The sequence below is a fragment of the Ascoidea rubescens genome, assembly GCF_001661345.1.
Source record: "Ascoidea rubescens DSM 1968 unplaced genomic scaffold ASCRUscaffold_2, whole genome shotgun sequence".
NCBI classification, from domain to species: domain Eukaryota; kingdom Fungi; phylum Ascomycota; class Saccharomycetes; order Ascoideales; family Ascoideaceae; genus Ascoidea; species Ascoidea rubescens.
In genome coordinates, this window is record NW_017962914.1 from 366,208 (window position 1) to 389,448 (window position 23,241).

The 23,241-nt window shown below is 39.2% G+C and overlaps 1 protein-coding gene across 1 annotated transcript; it reads right to left on the reverse strand.

Annotated features, from left to right (window-relative positions):
- Positions 1 to 1,719: 1,719 nt before the first annotated feature.
- ASCRUDRAFT_6466 (uncharacterized protein) lies at positions 1,720 to 20,621 on the reverse strand (the record flags this gene model as incomplete). Its single annotated transcript, XM_020191347.1, has 6 exons — positions 1,720 to 1,834; positions 2,946 to 3,081; positions 3,466 to 3,641; positions 10,685 to 10,932; positions 11,883 to 12,038; positions 20,571 to 20,621. The coding sequence occupies 6 exons, from the start codon at positions 20,619 to 20,621 to the stop codon at positions 1,720 to 1,722; spliced, it is 882 nt and encodes a 293-aa protein (XP_020049130.1).
- Positions 20,622 to 23,241: the final 2,620 nt, after the last annotated feature.

Genomic DNA, 23,241 nt, shown 5'->3' on the forward strand with positions numbered 1-23,241 from the left:
AAACCGGAACTATCAACAATTCATTCATTTAACAAAATATTTGAGATGTCTCAACACTGGAAGAGGTAGGGCCTTACCAATATATCAGCATCACCACTTTGATTATCATCTGTTGGAAAACTAGCAGCAACGAAATAAGATATTCTTGTATGATTACATCGCGGTGATATATGGTTGAGGATTTGGTGATTGTTGAAATAGATATCCTTTCTGAAATTGAATCCGATATCCCGTTATTTAATTGTCTAATCAACGGCAGCAAAATTATTTTAAGTTCCGCGTTGGAAAATCGGCTCCATTGACCGGTTGAAACGGTAAATAGTGTTAACACTCACTCCACAAAAAGGCAACCGAAAACTTCATCATTCAGATCAAAGTAAACGATTTACAATTAGTAATGATGGGATATCTACTAAAGCATTTTCCATTATCAATGCCCTCGGCCCACTAACTCTCAAAGAATCCAAATAACTCAAGCGACGGAAGTGGCTTGCAATGAACTCTAAACGGGTTTGAGTTTTAATAACCTTCTTTTCTTTCACACAAGTTTAATCGATGTTGCATGGTGCAGCAATACAATTACTGTTCAACCGAAGAGCATAAACAGTGTCATCCCCTAAAATATTTACCGCGGAAGCAAATGAGCAATCAGTTTATCTGTAAACTTCTGAGTCTTCAGCAATTAAATCAAAGGAATGTGATTTATATAGCACGTTGTTCAAGTCATTCATCAATCTTGTTGCCTTCAAGTGAAGCAAATCAAATCGCGACTAATCAACTTTTAATGTGAAGCAGTCGTTCAAGGATGCCCAAATACAATTGGGGATTTGAGCAGCATCAAGTTAATCAAATGCACCGCTTGCTATTCTAAGACCTTCCATTTTGATCAATGAACCACAATACGATTTAAATATCTTCACGATTCAAATTGTTGATTGCGCACAAAAACATTTCAACATATATTTGTAGCAAGCAGAGGAGTTTGCCATTTGCAAGATAATTCTCACCATAATCCGATGAATCATTGGAACCCAAACGATTCGAAAGCACGTACCATCACTTTCAACCAACACACAGGAAGACGTGGTAGTGCACATACGGATTTGTGTTACTTCTAAACCATCAAAACATATTCACCATCCAACATGCGGGACGTTGATCAATGTAAAGTTCTTCGTCCATTCCACCAAAAAGAAGTGCAATTTTCCAATTTAGATGCTGCACCAAGAAAGTCAATGATGTTCATCCAGCACGATTGCCTCGAACAGTTCCATACCGATTGACAGACCTAGATCTTTGAGAAGAATGAAAATCTTCATGGCAAAAACAACCTTGGGCAACTCTTCTTGATTATTCCGATCCACCAGTTGTGCGGACATTGTTGAAGAACCACAACAACTGCCAACACGTCTTTCTCCAAAAGGATGATTGGCCTCCATGTAATAATTATGGTCAAGCATTTTCAGATGCGCTGATTGACAGCAACTGTGCCGATTTCGTCTGCTGGATTAGTTCTACCGGTATTGGCGGCCTTCAGAGCAGCCGCCAAATTTGTCCAATAGCAGCTGGATCCAAAGATATCATTTAAATCAATTTTAAAGACTTTGAGTGCGTACTGAAAATCATCATCAGTTTGTGGCCGTACGGCATTGATTGCTGCACGCTGAAAGATATGAGATACACCACCGCTGTGATCATCAGGAGATATTTCATTAAATTCTATGGATGCAGCGTCTTCTTCGAATTGAACTGATTAACATCGACAGCGTCTTTTTCTTCATCATCTGAGCTGATGGCACTGAGGCCTTCATCATCATTGGGATTATCTTCTGATCTATTTTGTCAAGCGATTACATTTTTGCTATGTTGTCTTTGAATGCTATAGACGGACTTCCGCGGTAGAAAGGTCAGAGCAATAAGTGTAACTCTGACTGCAGATTTAATTACAATATTAATGGCTGCGAATGACGGGTCTTCGCGACGAAATTTGGAGTTCCTAAACAGACGTCGTGAGCTGACAAAAACGCAGCTGCTATATAGATTGAAGATTCTGTTGGCATTTTTACTGATCTCGTGGCCAACCACATTCCAGAAGACCGCTGTATCATCTAACAAAGATTGCCCAACATTTCGGGCATCATGCTGTGATCAGGACAGCAAAGCACCTTTAAAATAGGAGCAGCTGAAATTCGTCCACATAGGGAATCAATTACAGTACTCAAGAGATCAACATTCTTTGTGGAAATAACGTTTATCAACAACACAGAGCACCTTGCTTCTGGATTGCAAAATGATCCGCAATATCATTATAAATTAACATTGTCCCATCTTTTGTCATGAATGTTGTTTGCCGACCTTGCGCCACCCAATTTTGATTAAACTGATAAGAAGCTGATATTTGGATATTCATTTTGTCAGATTGACGACTGCTTCGGAAATCTTTAATGGAAACCTATTATCAGATCTGACAGTGGGAACCCTTTTATCGAGTATTCGTTGAGTGAATTTAATCTAATGTTTCATCCTGCCATCAGCCAATGATCGTGTGGCAATGGAAGCACGAAAAAGTTCAATTCAGTAGTGATCATCTACGGTGTGAAAATATCGTCTGTGTGAAAAAGGAAGATGTGTCATTGCCACAACGATATAAACCCGATGCAGAGTAAAAGCAGCAGTGGCTTGTGTTGTAGACGACATGATAATGATGTTAGTCTCTTTTCCTTTGTGCAAGAGCATCATTTTGGGCTGCTGGTACTTAATGTCGCGTTGATTGTGGATATATCTTTTGGAGCGGAGTTACCTGGATGATGGAAACGATCATTCAAATTTGTAGTAATTGACTGATCAGCAGTTAGGGCAACTGGCCATCCACAATCAGCTAAAGATGCATTTTCACCAGCTGGATTTCCATCCAATTAATGACGATTACTTTCAATGAAAACCACCTCCATCTATTTGTACCGGTTGAGATTGATGAAGAATTTGCACCATTTAGAGCATAAACGGCAGATCCTACTGCTTTTCCGTTCAGAAACGTTGCAGTTTCAATACTATTGACATCTTCGAACATTTCAGCACCACCTGGTAAATGACACAAAAGATGATTTCAATCACTGAACAACTGTGTGTTTACTCCAATAGGATTGGAACCAGTAGATTCATAATGAATTTGTTTGCACTTCAAATTCTGGTTGCTTGGTGTGTCTATCGACCAAGCGAACCATGGTTGATAAAGATGGGGAGCACCCACATTAGCCGCAGCCGGAGAAGCGTCGGCTACAAGTGTGGATTCAAGAGGAACTGGTGGTTGATCCAATAACCACTAGACAAATGGATTTGTTCGTAAAAATGATAGCAAGTTATTGGTTATCGCATTATCTTCTTAAGTGTCTGGTTTCCAATTGAGGTAAATCGGTTAATCTAAGTTAGCAGCAAATGCCTGCTTATGAGGATGAATGGCCGCACGCTGTGAATCAATAGCTGTAATTTTTTGTTGCTCAGGACATTGAGTGAGAACTTTGGCAGCATTGAAGGTATCGCAAACAAGAGCAGCATCGAAAATGTCACCAATCATGTCATCATTGTGGATCGCATGAATATTGCCATAAAATTCATTAGCAAATTCAATGTGGTGCTTTATACTAAGTAAAGTATTTGCGCAGATTCGCGTGGTAGATGACCCGATGATATTCCAAACTGCTTCACCACCAACATCACCATAATCGTTTATGCCGTTTACCTAATTCTTCAGCACCGCTCCACCTATTGTGTAGCGCCTCTTCTAATACCGTGGGATCCAATCCTCCACCAACCTACTTATGTGGAATGCAATCCATAGCAACTCTAACTGACTTGCAATTAGCATCATCTGCAAGAGTAACTCGCTTTGTGAGGAGCCGTGAATAAAGTACGCAAACTGATTTTTTTTGCATGCAAGACTGAACCACAAAACTTATTGTCAACGGAAATCATTTGCCTCATTCATTATCCGCAGCTGAAATTCGCTAATTGGTTCTGATTCTGTCAAGGCGAATAACTAAAAATTTGTTAAAAATGTGTAGTAATTAAGAAACTCCACAGTAGAAGAGATCGGCGGCCGGTTTTAGAAAGACCGGACAGAGATGTCAAAGCGTCACGGAAGCAGGCCGCCGACAAACACCTAGAAACCGAATGTAGAAACTCGCTAAGCTGACACCATTTTCGATTTTCATTGATCTGCTACAATAACTATGAGCCAAATCTCACCTGGCGGGTAGCAGGAATCACAGAATCAAGTAGATAATATTAGGGTTTCTATTTGCATTTTGTTGTTGAGCAGCAATGCTGCTTAGTTTGCTCTGCCTATTCAAGAAATTATCATAGCTACAGTTATTTGAGCTGATGATGTTCATTCACTCAAAGTGAAAGGTGCCATCTATTCCTTCTAGCAATAGTGGGTTACTGCCGGACTTGTTTGCAGAGTTGCGAGAGGTTAATACAATCGCCAGAAAGCCCCTTAAGTATTAGTGATCTTGGCGATGCTTCACGGCTCGATTGGTGCTTAGGTGGATGTTATTATCACGAGGAAACTTACTTAGGCTAAGTGGAGAAATACTTCATCAATATAAGTTGATAGAATTAACTCTATATTGAAATCTATGAAGCACTCACAAGCCCTACAATGCTTATAGAAAAGCTGCAACCTTCCCCGCTCTATTTCCGTTAGAAATCACCAGTGCTGGATCAATCCGTACACAATTGAACCACCCGCAGAGCAGTAGTCTGTGCTGAAAAAAATGAATTAGTTAATCATCTTGGCGATGAGGCATCTGATCGTGGCTCACGATCAACACGGTTAGTCTCTGTTGATGAAGCACCTTTCAAAAAGACAAATCAGAAACGTATGACCATGTATTGCTGTGACAACATAGCTCACTTGGCTAGTCGGTGGTTGGCATCACGGCCTTGATTTCTGGTTCACTTGATCCAGTCGTTGGTTTTGCTGCCTTGCCTGTTCTGGATGCCCGCAAAGTTGTAAATCCGCTGTGTTCTTCGTTGATATTACGAGATCAGAAACTGATGTTGAATTCCTAACTGTTCTAATTTGAATGAGGTGATGGTCAACATGTTTCCGTTGTCGTTGATTGGCTGATCATCCTCACTAGTCATTCGGCTGAGAATGCAACTACTTGTCACATTATCCTTGATGTCAACAGGATTGCTACTGCAAATTTCAAGAATAGTGGATAGTTTGATCATTCACTATGTGGTCCCCGTAGCCCAAGTTTAATTCCAATCTCAGCTGTTTCAAATAATATTCATTAGTTTTTATTCAATGATCTTACAGCTTATTGGAATGTTGCGAACGCAGCTGCTAGAGCCGCTTCAAAGGTAGATCGACAAGTAGAAGCTCCTACCCGTTTAGCGTTAATCACTACACATTTCTATCGACCTTTGGTTTATGCAGGAGAGAGCTGAATGCAGCACATCCAAGAATTATGCGATTCCTGCGGAGAGTGCCCCAAAAAAGACTTCGGTTCACGAGAGAAACCCAACTTGAATTTATAATCAGTTGCTTATAAGCCAGTGCACTGCGGTTTATCTGTACCTCATGTGGGCTTTTTTGGGCCTTCTGTTACTGAAGCTGCTGTAAACAGTAGTTAATCTTTCAACATTGTCAATGGTTACTAATGATTTCGTGCTTGTAGCGCCAAATGCCACCCCATCGTGAACAGATGCGAGGTAGCTAAATCATAGAATATTCTTCTACGAAGTATTGGATAAGGACGTTCATAGAGTGATGTCTATCAAGGTGCATGCATTGAAGCTGTTGGATCGCTTTTAGCGATCTGAAGAAACCGAAATTCAAATCGCAGTTCCATATCAGTCTCATCAAAATGACGTTGGTATAATTTTGGAACGAACGATAGTCACAAAGGTGTGGAAAAACATAATTGAAGCAAGTATCGCTAATTATTTGCCCAATAGTCTGTTGGTGTATGCAGTCCTTCTGATGAATTTGTTTCCAATCGAAAATCCGACCAACATATTTTCACTTCTCAATTTGTTGAAAAGTGAATAATAATTGCTGTGGTGTTGAAAGTAATTGGCTTTGCGGCGGATGGCATCATCACCAGACGAATCAGCTAAACCAAATTCGATCCTACGGCAGTGCTTTGTGTGATTCTTGGCTATAACATGAGTAGAATGGCCAACAATAAGTAAAAACCCCATCTGGACTGTGTTGTTGCCAGCTCATCCGGTGGCTTTGAAGATCGTAAATTGCTTCATAACGACTGATAAATTGGTGCCATTGAGACAACGACTGCATTCGATGATAGAGTTCCATCTATTGGTAATTGCGTTACGAAGGGAAACTCAGCAGACTGCTATCAATGACAGATTTATGACAACTGCAACAAGTTTACACGATACTTGAATCTGCAACTGCAATGAGGATGACCTACACATTGAAACCAGCTGAGATGATGAAAATCACAGTTGCATGAGCCAAAAACAAAGGATTCAAATGAATCTCTTCCATCGGCAGAACATATTGACCAAGGTACGGATGCTAACTCCGGTGATGAGTCTGATATGCATTAAATTGGTGGAGCTGAAGGCAATCATTTCAAAGAACTTCTTGACAATGAAAATGTGCTCTATTTCTTTTGCAATGATTTAAATGATAGTATTAAAGACCGGTCTGTTGTGACATATTTTGGTGCTGCCATCACTGGCCCTAGTACAGTATAACAGACTCCAGTAAACTCAAACAAGTTAATTGGTTCTCAATCAGCGCTTCAGGCAATTGCTGTAAGCGGCAGCTACTGGTCGCTCGCTTTTGCGTCGGAAGAAAAGGTCGTGTGGCCTGTCCTTGGGTGATGACAATGAAATCACCGCCAATCGGTGCTTTTGCAGATGCCGCGCAAATTCTTCAATACATCTTTTTCTTCCCGTATGGTTGCGAAGAGCCCACTTTATCAGGCCTCTTCCACGGAATTGATTATTATATATATATATTAACGAATCACAAATCTTTTTGAGATTCTACCGTAGATATGAAGAAACCTAGTCGTTAGGAAGAAAACTCACTTCGAAGACAAGACTGTGAAATGCAAGAAGCTGTGTGCTGGTATTGTCTTCGATTATGAATTCTTATGCGTGCCATATAAAGATAATAAAATTAGGTAGGCCCGATTTCGTCCCTAATTCAATGTAAATACTTTGAGGATTTACCTCGTCTGAGAGATCCATTGTTACCTGCGAAGGAACTCTCGCCTGTAGATTTATCGGACATTTGATGATTTAATAATATATTGTGGGTGCGGAGAGGGAACATTTCCATTGCTTGCTGCTCATATATCCAGCCGTCCACTGAGTATCTTCACCAAAAACGAGTGCGGTGCTATGTTGAACTACCGCGCCCGCCTCTTGCTTGGACATGTGCAATATTATTGTAAATGTGAGTGGTCTCTTAATTGATGGTGGGATGTTGAAACAGGCGATTACCATTTGATTGTGAAAACTATTAATATAAATTTTAAATAGGTTATTCCATTGCCGGATCATCGATTCATGGAAGGGCTTCTTGATAGTGCTGATTGTAGGAACTGCAACGGCTTTCTCACTATCATGATCTTTGAAGAGCTATACTATCACTTCAATTAGTAAGAATTATAGCGTTTTGGATAGTGATTGGTAAATTTGTTGATAAAGTTGTCTTGCATGTGTATTTCCTTTGATATTTTTTGCCATCGTTGAAATTGGTTATTGTTTTGGGAACGTATGGATAACTGTATGGGCAGTACATTTGTTTTCTACTCTTTTGATATAGTTGCAGTTGACTAAAAGTCACCGGTTACGGTCAGAGGAATGATATTATGTTGAGCACTGATCAGTTAAATGATTGTGGGATATTTTGCCTTGCAGCTTCTGGAAATAAAAAGAACCTATAGGTTTATATGGAATTTGCCCATGAAGTATAGAGCTGTCTGAGAGATAGTGGGTTTAGATAGCCAAGGATGTGTCCTATTGGAGTTAACGTCTTACCAGCTGTGGTGAACAATCTCAATTGTATTTTGCCTGAAGTATCCATTTGTAGGGATTGTTCTTTTGTCACTGTTGAGAATTTGATTCTATTAGTTGGACTAACGATGGCACTGGTGTTAATTATATGAACGTTTTTCATTTCTCCCCATTTAATATCTTTAGATTGACTGTTGAATTCTATGTGTTAGACTATTTTCGCTGGTGTCAAAGTTTAAGCCATGATAGGAAGCCGATAGATTGATTGTTAATTGTTTTCGGCAGTTACCTTTGATCTTCTTTTGTGTGGCAATTGAGTAGATAAATATATTATGTACTTAACAAATGGAATATCCTTTTTGTGTTCCACTATATTTCAATATTATACTCGACTATAGTAAATATAGAAGTGGTGAGATACGCGAACCTTTAAGGATGTTTTGATTGTTCCGGCAAGCTTTGGATATGTGGTTGTTAATACAGAAAAGGACATCTCTTTCTGAGCTGAATGATTGCATTATTTTGATCAGTTAAATGGAATTTTGGGTACTCCCAATGTTTGTGTCAACTCGTCGTGGTCCACCACATCAAAGGCGGTTTTCCCATATGAAATGTGATTTGAATTTATATTGATATTATGCCCGTTTAGAGTAACTCAGGCCTGATTGAATATATGGGCAATGGCGTCAGTGGTACTGTAGCCCTTACGACCACCAAACAGTTATCAATCTTCATAACCAATTGCAAATTCATCTAATGGTTCCTTTATTAAACTATCAAAAATTTTAGAAATATGATTTAGTAGACTGATTGGACCAAATTCTTTTGCAGTCTGGTAGGTGAGATCAGGTGGATCGGCAATAAAAATCATTGTCAGATGTGTAAAGCATTTGGGGAGGTATCCTGATCGAACAACCTCAGTGTATACTCTTTGTAGTATTGTGATAAAGTACTAGTAAATACGGTGGAAACCTAGGAATTTTATTTGAATTCCGTCAAGACCGGGCGCTTTATTACTCACTGCTATGCGGAATGCGTATGGAGTTTATTTGCAGAAAACTTTTTCACTTTGATGTGATCTTCAACAAATAGAGTGCCAATATTTGACACTTCTTTCCAATAGTGCTGAGAAAACGTTCGATATTGAAAAGGAAATGGTTGATTAAACAGTCAAGGGGCCTTTATTGGATTCGAACTTTTTAGTAACTTTCAAATTTGATCAAGTTGATTTATCATTACATCATTGTTCTACTGTTAGACTCTATTTTTTGAAAAGTGGTTTGGAACTCGTCTTTGTGATTATGATACGTTTTTTTATGATTTGCATTTTGCTATGCGAGAAGATTATCCAGACTCTCTTTAAGTGATTCATAGAATTCAGTTAGTTCAGTCAGCCAGCACCTTTTAGTGTCTATGTCAATTTCGAATTGAGCTATTTGTTGCGATTGAAGATTAATTGGAAATGTTCAAAAAAATGTTGGTAAAAATTTCGATCTGGCTGTTATGTTGAAATGGTTCTGAAGCAGTGAATAAATTTATTTTATCAAAAATTACTTCGCAATTTGCTTCATCAAAATTTAAGTCTGGTCCTGAGCACTCCATAATGTGGAGAAGACTGATATTGATAATTCTGTCAATGGCCAAGTGCTCCAATCCAACTGACAAATTTCTTGGTAATAGAGTAGACTGCAGCACCATTCTTAGCGATGCTAATAGCAAGTTTATTTAATTTCCTTTCATCCGCGTTGGGGCTTCTTTGTTTCCTATGTATTGATAAATGTGATCCGTTAAACCTTTGGCTAACTCTTCTCCTACCGGATCATTTTGTGGATATCTTGATTGCCATATAGTACGATGTAAATTGCAATCACCTTCTAATATATGGAAGTCATTAGAAGGATTTGATGAATTGATTGTTGTTAGTGTGGATATGATGTCTGATAACCGTCGGTGCTTCCGATGATTATATGGGAGAGACTAAAGATTTGAAGGTTATATTTGATATGAATTAAAGCTGTTATAATGTCATTGTCAGTCCTTGATTCGTTCATTAATACTTCATCTTTTTAAACAAATGAATTGCGAATATATGCAGCAGCCCGAACTTTGTCGGCCGCATCTTTGAAGTCATGGAAAGAAAATAGTTTGATTGAGGATGGGTTAAGAGACCGAAATTATGCTTTCTTTGGACTCTTTCTTTAAGCAATACAATATCTGCTTGCGTTGTGTTTAGCACTGCGTTAAGCGTGTGACTGTTTTTTTGTACGTCGATCGATATGAGTTTAATCACTTTCCTTAATTTTGGTATCATGCTGTGCTGCTAGATTTCCTGAATCTAAACTTCAAGATATTTTGTGCTGAATCACCTTGATAATTTGCATTCTTTCAGAATTTAAGAGAATTATAAGATCTTTGGATTATTTTTAACAGAGTCGGTTGAGCCTTCATTAATTCAATATTCCTCAATATCTGTATATATATTTGATGATGCAATCTGTTCATCGTCTGAGATATCTTCGTCCGTGTCGCTGAATAGTGTAGGAATGCATTGACTAAAACTATGGACTTTCTCGCAGGAATCCTCTTTCTCTTCATCGGGAGAATGATCAGTCCTATGATCAGCGTGATTAGCGATGACTATTAAGTCGGTGGTGTCAGATTCCAATTTGGGATCAACTTGTTTTTATCTTTGCTCGATTTAGAACCATCCATATTCACAGCGCAGTTGTTATTCGTTTTGGTGAATATGCTGGCCTTAGTATTTTGACTTTTCGCTGCTTTGGGGTTTTCAGTGTTGGGTTTGGAAGCCTTCATATGAAATAGTTTATAATGCAATACGACTCCTTTGATGTCTTGTGGAAAATTTTTATCATTATTGAAGAGCAATATGAAACATTCCTTTGGTTGTTTAGAATATAATTTGAGCTTAGTGTAGGGCCACATGGAAAACGGCCCATTGACACTTAATTTTGCTGTTTGACTTCCTTGCTGCAAGTAGTAAGTGTTTGATTGTTCGAGATTCCACGAATTACTCCCGCTTTAAAAGGCAATCCGTAGTCCCATAGAGCGTGATACAGTTCAATTGATGTAGATGTGGCAGAGGTCTTCGTCAACATTTTCTTTGGGTGTTGAGGTTTAGTCAAGTTTTGAAGATCTGGCATCCATTTATGCACGTTCTCGACTTGCAACTTGTCACAATTGTGAAGAGTCACTCTTAAATTTTGGTGTTTAGAAAACTCAATTGTTTTAATGATATGTCAAGAGGCCATTTAATTTACATTTGTATCAATATTTGCAAATGTATTGCCGTTAACCATTTTCTCTCTAGCAGATTTATGCGTATTAACTGGCGATTGACGATTTTAAATTGACCAAGGGATGCAGCTCTTATACGCGTTGGGAATTAGTAATTTTGTCATAAATGCTTTTCTTTTAAGTACTTGACTGATGGAAACAGTACAATTGTGATAGCCCTTTTTTGAGTGCTCATATGAAATAGAGCTATGATTTCTGCGATTACTAGCATCATAGGTGTATGATCATTGTTGGTTCTTCGTTACAGTATATCTAGGGGATGGAACCACCACATTTAGGATGGCGACGAAGACTTGAATCTCAAATAATTCGACAACGTTAGGAACTAACTACTCATATGTTTTGTCAGTGTGTTTATTGATATTAGATTCAACGGTTGAAATTCGAAGGAAAATTTGAAATTTTAATGGTAGTTCATTAAGGATCCATTAGTTGAGTTGTTTTGATAGCTCTTGTACGAAGCGATAGTCAATGTGTGTTTGGAATGAAGATGTGCTTATTTCGTCGACTGTTTATGAAAGATCGTGATGGAAATGAACTATTGCTGCTTGATGAGTAACCCTATAGTCTTTGCTATTAGCAAAAGTGTTGTTTGTAGAAGAGCGTTGAACATATAAAGTCATTTTTCGTACAAGAGATTTATCAGCTTCAGAGAATTGATTTTTCAGCAAATATTCGTGAAGTAAGTAGCTATAAATGATTTCAATTTTGATGTGCTGTTGAAGAATCAAAGCGATTGATCATCATTAAATGGATGTCACAATTCTGTTCCTTTTAGGTGATATCGACCCTGAAATTTACATAAATTATCCATCTAGCTTATTCATGATAAATATCCAACGAAAGCTAACAAGTAGAGCAAGTGACTTGATCCACTCACTCAATGTCGTTCGTTGTGTATGTAAGAAGGTATGAAATCCTCTGTAGTCTTTTCGCATTGAAGTTGTGTTAGCAAATGATGGTGGTAGTTATTGTTCTAATGACGCACACCTCTGCAAGATTGAATTGTCTGTGGATAATTCAATTGGAACTGGATCGTCAGATGGAACCTTCCCGGGAGCAAATCGTATCTCAGCTGATTCGTTTATATGAAACATCCTTGATTAAGGTTGACTTGTTCTCAAGGAGTTGATGTTGCTTGAAGTATTGACGGTACTTCATAATCTTTGTACATCTACACCATACAGATGGTTGAACTGCTGAAAGTAAATGAGTCTCAAGAAGCAGCATAAATCAATGGTGACCAACTCAGAGAAGGTGTCACCTGAAACAGATGGCCCTGCCTAGGATGCTGAGATACTATCGCTCCACAGATCAAATTTCGGGTTGATGTTCTACTGTGCAATCTGTTAAGGCTATCGTATTCAATTTCTTGTTGGGTTACTGAGTTGATATGGGGGATCGCCATTATAGATCCTCCGAAATCGTGGTAATAGAGTGCTACGATATTTGAACCAAAATCCATCTGCAGCTCATTAGGAAACTGCTTGTTGAGTTGAGTTCGTTGGATTCTGTGATACTAATCGGGGTTGAGACTTTGGTCTTGGGAAATGAGTTGGTGCTTATGAGTTCCTCGTAAAACACAAGCTAGTTACTTGATACTCAAAGAGGGAAACTTGGGTTGCCTTCTTGAATTTTGAATCTGAATACGTTTGACTCACAGAAGCAGTCAACCGGCTGGCTCTATTTAATGAAAGGGTTTGGTTAGAATTATTTTACTCTTGCACAGATGTCAGTAAAAATATTGTTGCCAATATTGGGACTGAAGAGGTTAGTGTGCCTGACTTAAATTGAGTCGATGATGGCTTCGATGACTCAATTACTGATGTTGGGTTGTAGATGCAATCTTTTCTTTGGTGTGACATGATTATCCTTCAATGTTGCATTTATTCATCGTCATGTTTGATTGTTGTTAATGATCTGTTTCATCGACTCTGAACGTTCCATTTCTACAAGCATTTCAATTTCATCGTTGTACTGGTTGTGTCTTTGAATCTAAAAATGGATTTATTGAAATACTAAATTACCTTCTTATATATTTGATTCGTTGATTGTTGGATTTACTTATTGTTACATTTTTGTTTTGTATTTGATTTCCTATACAGCTCTCAGGTTTACCCTAGACATTGCTGAAACCAAATCAATGATCGCGATCCAAAGACCTTGAAAAAGTTGAAGATTCGGTTACGGATCTGGAGGCACATTGAAAATGATCAACTCACAATTATCGCTTGAATTGGTACAAGACACTAGTTAGTGAACTTTATGCCAGCACTTAAAAACCATCGATGACTCCTACCTCAAGGTGATTTCTTTGAAAGTGCCCTGTTGAGACTTTAGCCGGCTCCATCTCGCTTGAAAATATAATTGCTTGAGACCATGGGTATTTTTTTCACCTGCTACTCTCTCGGCCAACTCAATCAGTTGATTGCTGCTTTGGTAAACTTGTTGACTGCATTGACCCGACCGTCTGAGGTCGAACAACTGCGTGAATGGACGCGCTTGTGAGGCTGCCGCAAGACACAATTCGGTCTTTCGTAATTTGTCACAGGACGCTTGAATGACATTTTGTGATTAAACCCGCTTGCCAATGAAAAAGAACGGCAATCTTTTCTTCCCTCGGTTTTGTATGACTCTTTAGCTGGATATAATATCGTGGACTCGGCACAACACTAAGGACTTTTTAATTCTTCGAACAACGTCGCTTGGAGAGCTCGTTTGCTTCTTGCGTCAGAATCGTTGCCAAGACCGCTCGGGTGTAAGCCTGTTTTCTTGTTCACCAACACTCCTTTCTCAGACCCGCAGCTCAAGCGACAATCTTCAGTTGATATATGTATTCCAAGGCCAAGAAAGCATATATAAAAATGGAAATCAATTAATCAATCAATTCAATGACAATTGAACTACAGTATAATATCAGCATTGCAAGTGTTAAATCGCAACAAGAAATAGCAAATCATATAATCATAATCGGTGTAGAAATTGAACATTGAGAGTCAGACAAACTGATTAGTAACAATACTGTAAGATTGATATTCGAATTAGGCCATTGATAGGTAATCAATTAAGACCTAAACGAGATAAACAACTAACCTTAAACAATTAGCAATCAATTCATTGAAAAAGATGATTATCATATTTTAATCCAGGAGCACTGACGAAATTAGTCAACTTATTATTAACGTAATATTTTGTTTCAACTGTTGCTGGGGTAATAGCAACGATGCACCACCATTTTAAAACGTGATGCTTGGTTGAAATCTCTTTGGAGTTTCAATGAAGGCAAGGATCCCACCGAGCTTGATAGCACAATGGCTGCTCCCGATTGAACTAGGTCTGTTATTAATTATTGAAATATATGTAAATAACTCCATTGTGATTCAGCTTCTTTTACTACCGCTTTAATAGAAAATTATTCAGCTTCCTCAGTCACTAAAGCCACTGAAGAGTGCTTGTTTGAGTTTGACAAAATTGGCTGTTAATCAATCAGGTACATGTAACAATCAACTGAGTTTCAATCACCACTGTTTCCAGTCTTTTTTTAGTCAAACTATTAAGCTAGCTCAACTGAAGAATCACCATCCTAATAAACAGTCATTTCATTTGAGTATGCATATTTCATTACTCTTGTAGGAACACCACTGATCACTGTCGCGTGGTGCTCCATCATAACCGATGATTAACCATCAGCATTAGCAATAGTACTGCCTAAAGCATTTGCAGCGCAAAGCAAAAATGAAAGAGTTAATTTCAAAGTGATGATTTTTCAACATGGAATAGGCAGCAATCAGCTTTTTTCTACCGTGTAACAAGTAATCATGAGTGGTGTAAGAACCCCATGAAAATCATCATTTCTCATCTGATGAACCACGTGCTTGATCTATGGCATCGTAGATACAATAATAGGTTCCATACTCTATTCAACATCAAGTCCAGATCAACAAGGCAAAGTTACTTGATGAATATTCATTTTCATCTATGCGGTGAAATATAGTATTCATTAGCATGACCATCGCATCGGACGTTCCAAAAAAGATAAGATCATCAAGAGATATATTCAACGTGAAGTTGTGATTCTTTGAAACAGAAATCAAACTATCTTCAGCTAAAGCTCTTTGAATCCCGGACATGTGGACGGCATCTAGCATTTTGATTCACCAACAAAGTCAGCAATGACTAGTGCAGAAGTTGTAATATCTAAGTTGTGATGCTTCCGAACTGACTCGGCTTTGGAAATTGCACGATGTTGATTCATCTATATTTCTGCGTCGCTATCACCATGAAAGAATTCCGTGGAAACAACACACTCATGATCGATGAATGGATATCATTGTGTAGCAGCAAAATAACCCCGATAGCCAAATTCCTCATACTCAGACTAAATGCTTTTGTATCATCAATAGTGCAGGCTCAGAGTATATTGACCAACTGGTCTGGCCATCGGTAAATCAGCACTTGGTGCTGTCTACATTGTAGACTCCTAAAGAGATGCAACACATCGTTATCGAAAGAGAAACTTGGCCAACCGAGTAATATCGTTATTAATCATTGCCGGCAGGTCTGATTCACAAGCTACTTTGGTGATTCGGCCCGCGGAACTTGGATCAACGGTAATAGCAGCAGTAAGGGCAGCAGCCAAGCATGCCAGTGAGATCTCAAATTAAAATGTATCAGTTTACTCATTTTACTCAAGTTCCATACCTATCAAATGGGAAGAGTATGATTTTCACCAATAATATTGTGGAATCAAGTTAGTCTATATAAGATTCGTTCACACTGCAAGAATCAGAATAACATCTGTATCTTCTGGGGATGTAACAGATTCATTTGAATTGAATTAACGCCTTTGATTGAATTATGATGTTTATCATGTGAGCTGATATCCATTTATTCATCATCGTCGGTAGTGTCATCGTTTGATCCATCTTCAAATGCAGTTTCTGTATTGTTATCTTTCATATTGGTAGCGGCGGTGCTGTGATGTCCATTTATACAAGCAGCAATTGAAACGAAATTCAACAGGTGATATAATTTTTTGATTAATAGCACCATTGAGATAGCTTTAGAAAATCTTTGAAATCGTCAAGCCGACTTCTGAATTTGACATCAACACATGTGCTATTGAGAATGTACACTCTGTAGAGGATTCTACGATTGACGTAGCCAACAAAACCGTAAAGAACAGTTGTACCCTTAGTTGATTTGGCTGCTTTGTTTGGGGATCCTGGGAGAAATAGTCGATTCAACCAGTTTCATTATTGACGGAGTTAATTGCTTCCCACAAAAATTTGTAATCGGTAGTCAACGCAGGGCCATCTTTGATATAAATGAAAGTGATCTGAAGTACCGCTGGCTTCACCGTTTGTCTAAACAAATAAACAGGACAATTTCTTGCAATTACAATTGTGTTGCCCATTGTAATGAATGTTGGTGGCCGAGAGTGGCCAACCGCAGGTTGATGAAACTCATGCTGATTTGACCTTCGATATTTGTTTCCTTCGCATTGGGAAGAATCTTGGAAGAGCTTGGGTGAAAACTGGTTGTTAGTCCGGAGAGTAAGAACTGACTTATGAAATAATCGTCGACCAAATTTAAGATAAAATCGATACCTGGCAGCGGCTAACGGTCGTGCACAATGGGAGCAAAAACTGCATAACTTGAAACGAGGAAAAAATGGGGTGACATTGACGACCCTCATCGATTGCAGTGACTGAAACTGGCCAAGCAATTTCAAAGTGAACTACAGCAAGGGCTGCAGTGTGCCGGTTTGTAGCGCACTTATTGAGAACCTTCGTGGTCTCTTCATTTGTGCCGATGTTCACCTTTAAAACTTGGAGCAGCTGATTTGGTTCGGTTTCAGTGCCATCTCCTCTAAGCGTGTCATTAATATGACTTAACAGCTATGGCAAATAGTAGCAATTAACGGAGCTGTGAATAGGGCAAGGGGAAATACCTATGAAGACGCTGCTGCTGTTTACAAGCCGAAGCAAGACTGGAGTAAGAAGAACGATCGTTGATAAAAAGCAGGTCTTTGAAATTGTTCCAGTTCCGATTGAAAGTAAATTTGAGCTACTGTGGAATTAAAGTTCATTTCCAAATTATCCACCATTCAAAACCATCAAGGTCCGATGGGTTTGACCTCAACCGTAGTCCTGCCATTAGCAGCAATCCAACTTGAAATCACAGGAAATAGGCCCATCCGATCGGCGTTCGCAAAAATATTCTTGAGAGGACCGCAATCAAAATAGAAATGCTTTCAATTGATCATCAAATTGCTAGGTACTTTTACCATCTAGGAGATCCGCCTTGCTTCAACTGATGGTTATGCAGATCAGCTAAACCTGCGGAGACATCGGCTGCAATTGATGTCCCAAGGGAGCTGGCCGGGGTGCACAGTTGTCACCAACCAATTGTGGATTTTCTTTTCCAAAATAGCATGTCGGTGATATTCGCTTTGGCCTCTGGAATGGATCGTTATCAACTTTGATTAACTGTGTTGAAACAGTCCTAGGAACTGTTGGATCATCTCCAATAGTTATCGCCACAAACGTTGCATCAGGAATCAAAATCTGCAGGTTGCAGAAACTCAATAGGATTGTCTTAAGCGTACGTGCCGTCAAAGCCAAAAGCTTCATACAAAATTGTAGCCCCTTGATCAGCCTTGTAAAACTAGAATAATACGGCAACAAAATTTATTAAAGATCGATTTCCAGCATACCAAATTCAATAAGATATTTGGCCACATTCCAGAAATACATCTCCTGGAGATAGCCATATCTGCTTCAACCTTAACAGCACTTAAAACGGTTCCCAAGTTAACAAGTAGCTCACTGCACACAATATGTTACATCGCACCTCCTGCAATCGGCCAGTCATTCATTCGCCGGTAGCCCCAGCACGGCAAGTGAAATCAAGCAACTTTATTTGTGTTAATTTCGACCTCATCAGATGATAAATATTTTCGTTGAAAAAATCGTCAGCTTAAGAAGGAGACTCAGCAGCGTTGAATTTGAAGAAGAAAGCGGAACCAGTAAAATCACAGATAGCCAAGAAGCAATTGCGCACATCGGGGCGGTTCACAACAATATGGTCCAACTTGCTGAATTGAAAAGGGGTCCTGAAGATGAGCTAGTTGAATGTCAAAATACTCTAAAATGCATTGGAGATGTTTCAGAAACAGCAGGAACAAGACCTCCACTTCAAAATAACTGGATGCGGACTTCATTGAAGTAACTACTGAATACTAAATGAAGCCTACCTCATCGGCAAAGTTGCTGGTAAATTAGAGCTTCATGCAATAGTTGACAACAATGGATACATGATGGCTGATCCTTTTTGTGGAGCAACCGCTGTTGGCAGTCGTTGAATCATTACGATGAAGATACCACCAATCGGTAAAACTGAAAAAGCTGCACACGCTGCTGATGGATCGCTCAGGATCCGAATAGCGATTAATCAGGAATGATTATTGCACTAATTGGGTATGTACTATGGGAGGTTTTCTTGCTGTTGGCAAGTAAAAGTTAATCAATTTTTATCAAATGGATAAGAAAACAGAAATGGAGGATGGTGTTCTGCTTCCAGAAACAGACATCAAACAATTTCCTGGATTCGTTACCGATGAGAGTCCTCTGGAAGTCACACAGTTACCTTCGTCTGATTATAAACCAAACCAAATTTTTCCGCGTTGTGAGATAAAGATCCTGAATGCTGTCAAATTGTTTAAGTTCGAAAACGCTTTTCTTGCATATCGTAGTTAGCACCCTTTGAAATCCAAAGACCGCTCCATTGATAATCGGACGTGAAGCGTAGAATTTCCGCTGCATCATTGAATTCAATGTCTAAGCTAGTCAAATTATATCAGAGTTCATTCTTCACAATGTAAGATGGTGGAGGAACTTTTTGTCGTTTGCTTGGACTTCATGTTTCTCAAAGTGACGAAAGTATTTCCGTAGTTTTTAACGCCGCCGTCAGAATGATCGGTCAATTGATTATGATTAATAAGGGTCATTGGCACGCTGTTCGACAAATCGCTTATTCATTCAAGGAGCGAATTGAAACTGAATCGAATCGGTTGTTCGCTAAAAGATTTTCCTTCACAGATCAATGTTTGGGTCGTTCTCCTATGCGCCTGATTGTTTTCAGATGAAATGTGAATCTGCTCTTGAAGCAGTCAGTCAATATCTAAGTCCCCTTGCAGGTCCTTCTACGTTGTGGTGAATGGGCCCAAAAATTGCTCAACTCCTATACATTAACAGATTGTTACAAAGCTGCTATTCGACTTGAGTTAGCTGGATACACTCGCCAAGAGAAATCGGTGGGGGAATGTACGGTCCACATTATCCACAATCCAGCTAGCTCGATCTGAACCAGAACGGTCACTGTGGCCGTGCTGACTTGTAAAGCACGATCAATTGGACTCGCTGACTAACTGAATGTAGCAATCATTGCACGGCAGATCTTCGACGATATTAGTAATGATGATTAAATCCCATTCATCATCTGTGATGCCTAATGTGCTACAATCACGGCTGCGCAATTCACCATTCGCCGAAATCTGAGGCTGCTCTAGGGCATTAATTATTGAATATCACTGGTGTGAAATTAATGTAATCCAAGAACGTACATAGCAAGGCCATCTCCCGATAATCAAAGCTGGCTACGGTCGCCGACGTTCACCCGCCGGACCGGTGAGAGACATCAATGGTGTGAAAGTCACCATCAAGATATCCCACTGCAGCTTTGCTTAGCCGACTCTACAGACTTTAGACGATCGGCTCAGTGAGCTCAAGCACTCTACTAAACAGGCATAGCCCGGATCGCCTTGGTCCAGCCAATAAAAAATAGGAGTGCAGCTCATTGTCTCCAGGATTTCTCTCGTGGCCGCAGTTGCCTGAGATCCAATTTCAACGATTGCCTTGTAAAGAAAAAAATTTTTGTGCTGCGACAAAAAGGTGTTTTTGAAAAAATGGAAGCTTTGAAACATAAGTAAGGCTATTATAATCTCCTTCACAATAAATCTAAGGAACAAAACTTTCTAATTGGATCAAGAGCAATAAGCACCCCGTTCGGTGGTTCACCTTTTCGTTTGTTGAAAAGGACTTATTCCCTTAATATTGTTCGGTATAAGGTGATTGACTCCTGAATCCATCAAAACCATACAAAGCATTGAAGAATTGGATGATCATTACTATGCCATACAAATGTATAGCCCACCAGACTATAATTCCGCTTTGGATTGTCTGCACATCAAGAATATCAGCATGATTCGAAACAAATTTTAACTGTTGGGGAGACATTTTGGAGAAAGTCCCTACAACATATGTGGAAATGTAATGTAGCATAAGAAACAAATAGAAAATCAACGAATACTAATCAGACAGATCTAAATGGTCGAAAACCACAGATCCAAATCAATTAATGGTTGTCGTGAAAAGAATTGATGGACAAGTTGAAATAGAGGTGAACTAAGCGCCTTATTCATCATATCAGCGTCACGACTGTTAGTGTCAACTATAGCAAGGGAATGATCAACATTGCGCAACCTTCTTGTAACGTGATAGCTTATTAATGGATACCAGTAGTATTTGGTCATTGGTAAATTAGTTGGCCACCTCGATAGCAGAAATTTCATCAAAACTAGGAGTTGCTTTGTGTCACCATGTGAACTAATCAATATGAAGATGCCTGTTACAGGCGCGGTATCCTTGAGTACTTTAATGAGTGATAGGTATTCAGTTGACAAGTCCCGCTGGTCTCTGAAGCCTGCATTTGGGGTTGCAAGTAGCGGGCCTTCGTTTAAAGTGGTATCGATAACCAATAAGTGACTTTCGTTCACCAACAGCCCCAACTCAATGACTGTCACAGCTTCGAAAGATCTCAAACGATATAGCTGTTTTGAAATGGATTGTCGACCGATTTACGTTTACATATCTCACCAACCTTTAACATAAAATAATTCGATTTTCAATTGTCGGTCAGAAGATGGAGTGAAAATCTGAACAGCTAAGACACTATCTTACCGTAAACTCATTTCAGCCAAATGCAATAATCCAACCATTCAGGTGTAAAGTGATGACGCTTCCGCGTCTAACATGGAGAGGTCGGATACAAATAGCAATTTGTGTTGCTCAATCAAGATTGGTCTAAACTTCCTTTGAAAATCATTTATTTTGTCCTGTTGAAGTATCCCCCTGACGCCCAACGTCATAAACCCCGCAGTCCTTTAGTGTTTCAACCGCATCGAATTTAAAACATTGACTGACGGTTACAATAAAATCATCATTCTTGAACAATGAACGGAGATATGAATTCATCTGCTTGACAATTGCAGCTGATAGTCCGGCATCAATGTCACCATCGACATTCAATCCAGAAATGAGGTGGAGTTCGTTTTCTCAGACGTGAATCTCTCCACCAACTGCTAATAGACTCGGAAAAAGATATGATTGGACAGCACGTTGAATTCTCTTCCGTTAATGCCAAAGTCATTCATTGAGTCCTATATTTGTTCAATGTAAATGCCACACTTTCAGCAAAAGATCATCATCAAGATATTCAAGAGCGTGTTGCTTGTAAAACTCGGGAGCATATCAGTTTAAAGAAGAGCGTTCTTCACATCCATTTATTGATCGATTGGTAACGTTAATGATTAATGTAATGGAATAATTCTAACCTATCCATTCCTGATCACTGCACTAGGTCATTCAGGATGATCGATACATTCAAGCTCAGAAAACGTCTAACACCCACTCTGCAATTTCGAACAGGTGCAGTCCGTCCCGGGCCTACTTCACACAATCACCTATGGCATTCAAGACTATTTTCAAAGTCAGGATGAACCAACAGGTAGCCATTGTGATGAATCAATGCATGCAGCTTTAAATAATGAGCAAATTGTTGACTTTGGTGTCAAGCGCAGTGTTTAACAGTAGTAGGTCCAACGATGCCGGCAGCCAAATATGTCAGAAGAGACATCTCTAAAAGGTATCTGTGGAATAATTTCTGATCTGCTTTGGTACATTTTGAATGTCGAGAACACGGTTCAGCCGGCCCATTCTGGGTCCAGCCAGATGGACTGTACCCGATTCTCCTTCCATGATAGCATCTAGAAATGGCTCAGTATCAGCACCTGAAGCGAACGATTTCTTTGAATGTGAACCTTTGCTATTGACACCATCATCATCTTTCTCATCTCAGCAGATTTCAGCACAATTACCACTCTGGTTGAAGTTCTGATTTGATATCACTCAAACAATTAGTGTTCGGCTCAGGTTGTGATTGGTAGTAGCAGACTGACTTTCATCTGAAACACGAGCAGCAAGATATGATAGCTCATCGCGGATCAATACGTTTGTTTAGTACCAGCAAATGACGCTTTACTAAAGGAAACATTGGATTCCAAAAAATGACAAGAAAGATACTTCAAAAGTCAGGTGCCATGAAGAACATAAGTTCTCTAGGACATTCCACCCATGCGGCAGCCAACGTAACACAAAGGACACCTGCTTGACTAATCTTGGCGTACTCCATTTTTTTGGGGATGAATATCTAAAAAGCACTTGAAAACGTCTTAACCAAAGCACCTTTCGATTCTCTTCAATAGAACTAATTGATAAGTATAGTCGGTTGGGGGCCCGCTTTGGAGAGAATCAGAATCATCAACAACACGGATTGCCGCAAATGGATTCAACAGCTAGTCGGCAATATCAACAGTAAGAGCAATTTCCCCGGTCACCTCCACGATTATTTTGAAGTAACATCCCCCAGCTTCTTTTATTGTGACTGACTATCCACCAACGATTCATGGTTCATTTTGGATCTTAAATAACAACCTTTGATGAGCTTGAATCAAATTACTTTAAGAGATCCCACAATGTGGATAGACTTATCCAACATTTGACCAGAAAAGATAACTTG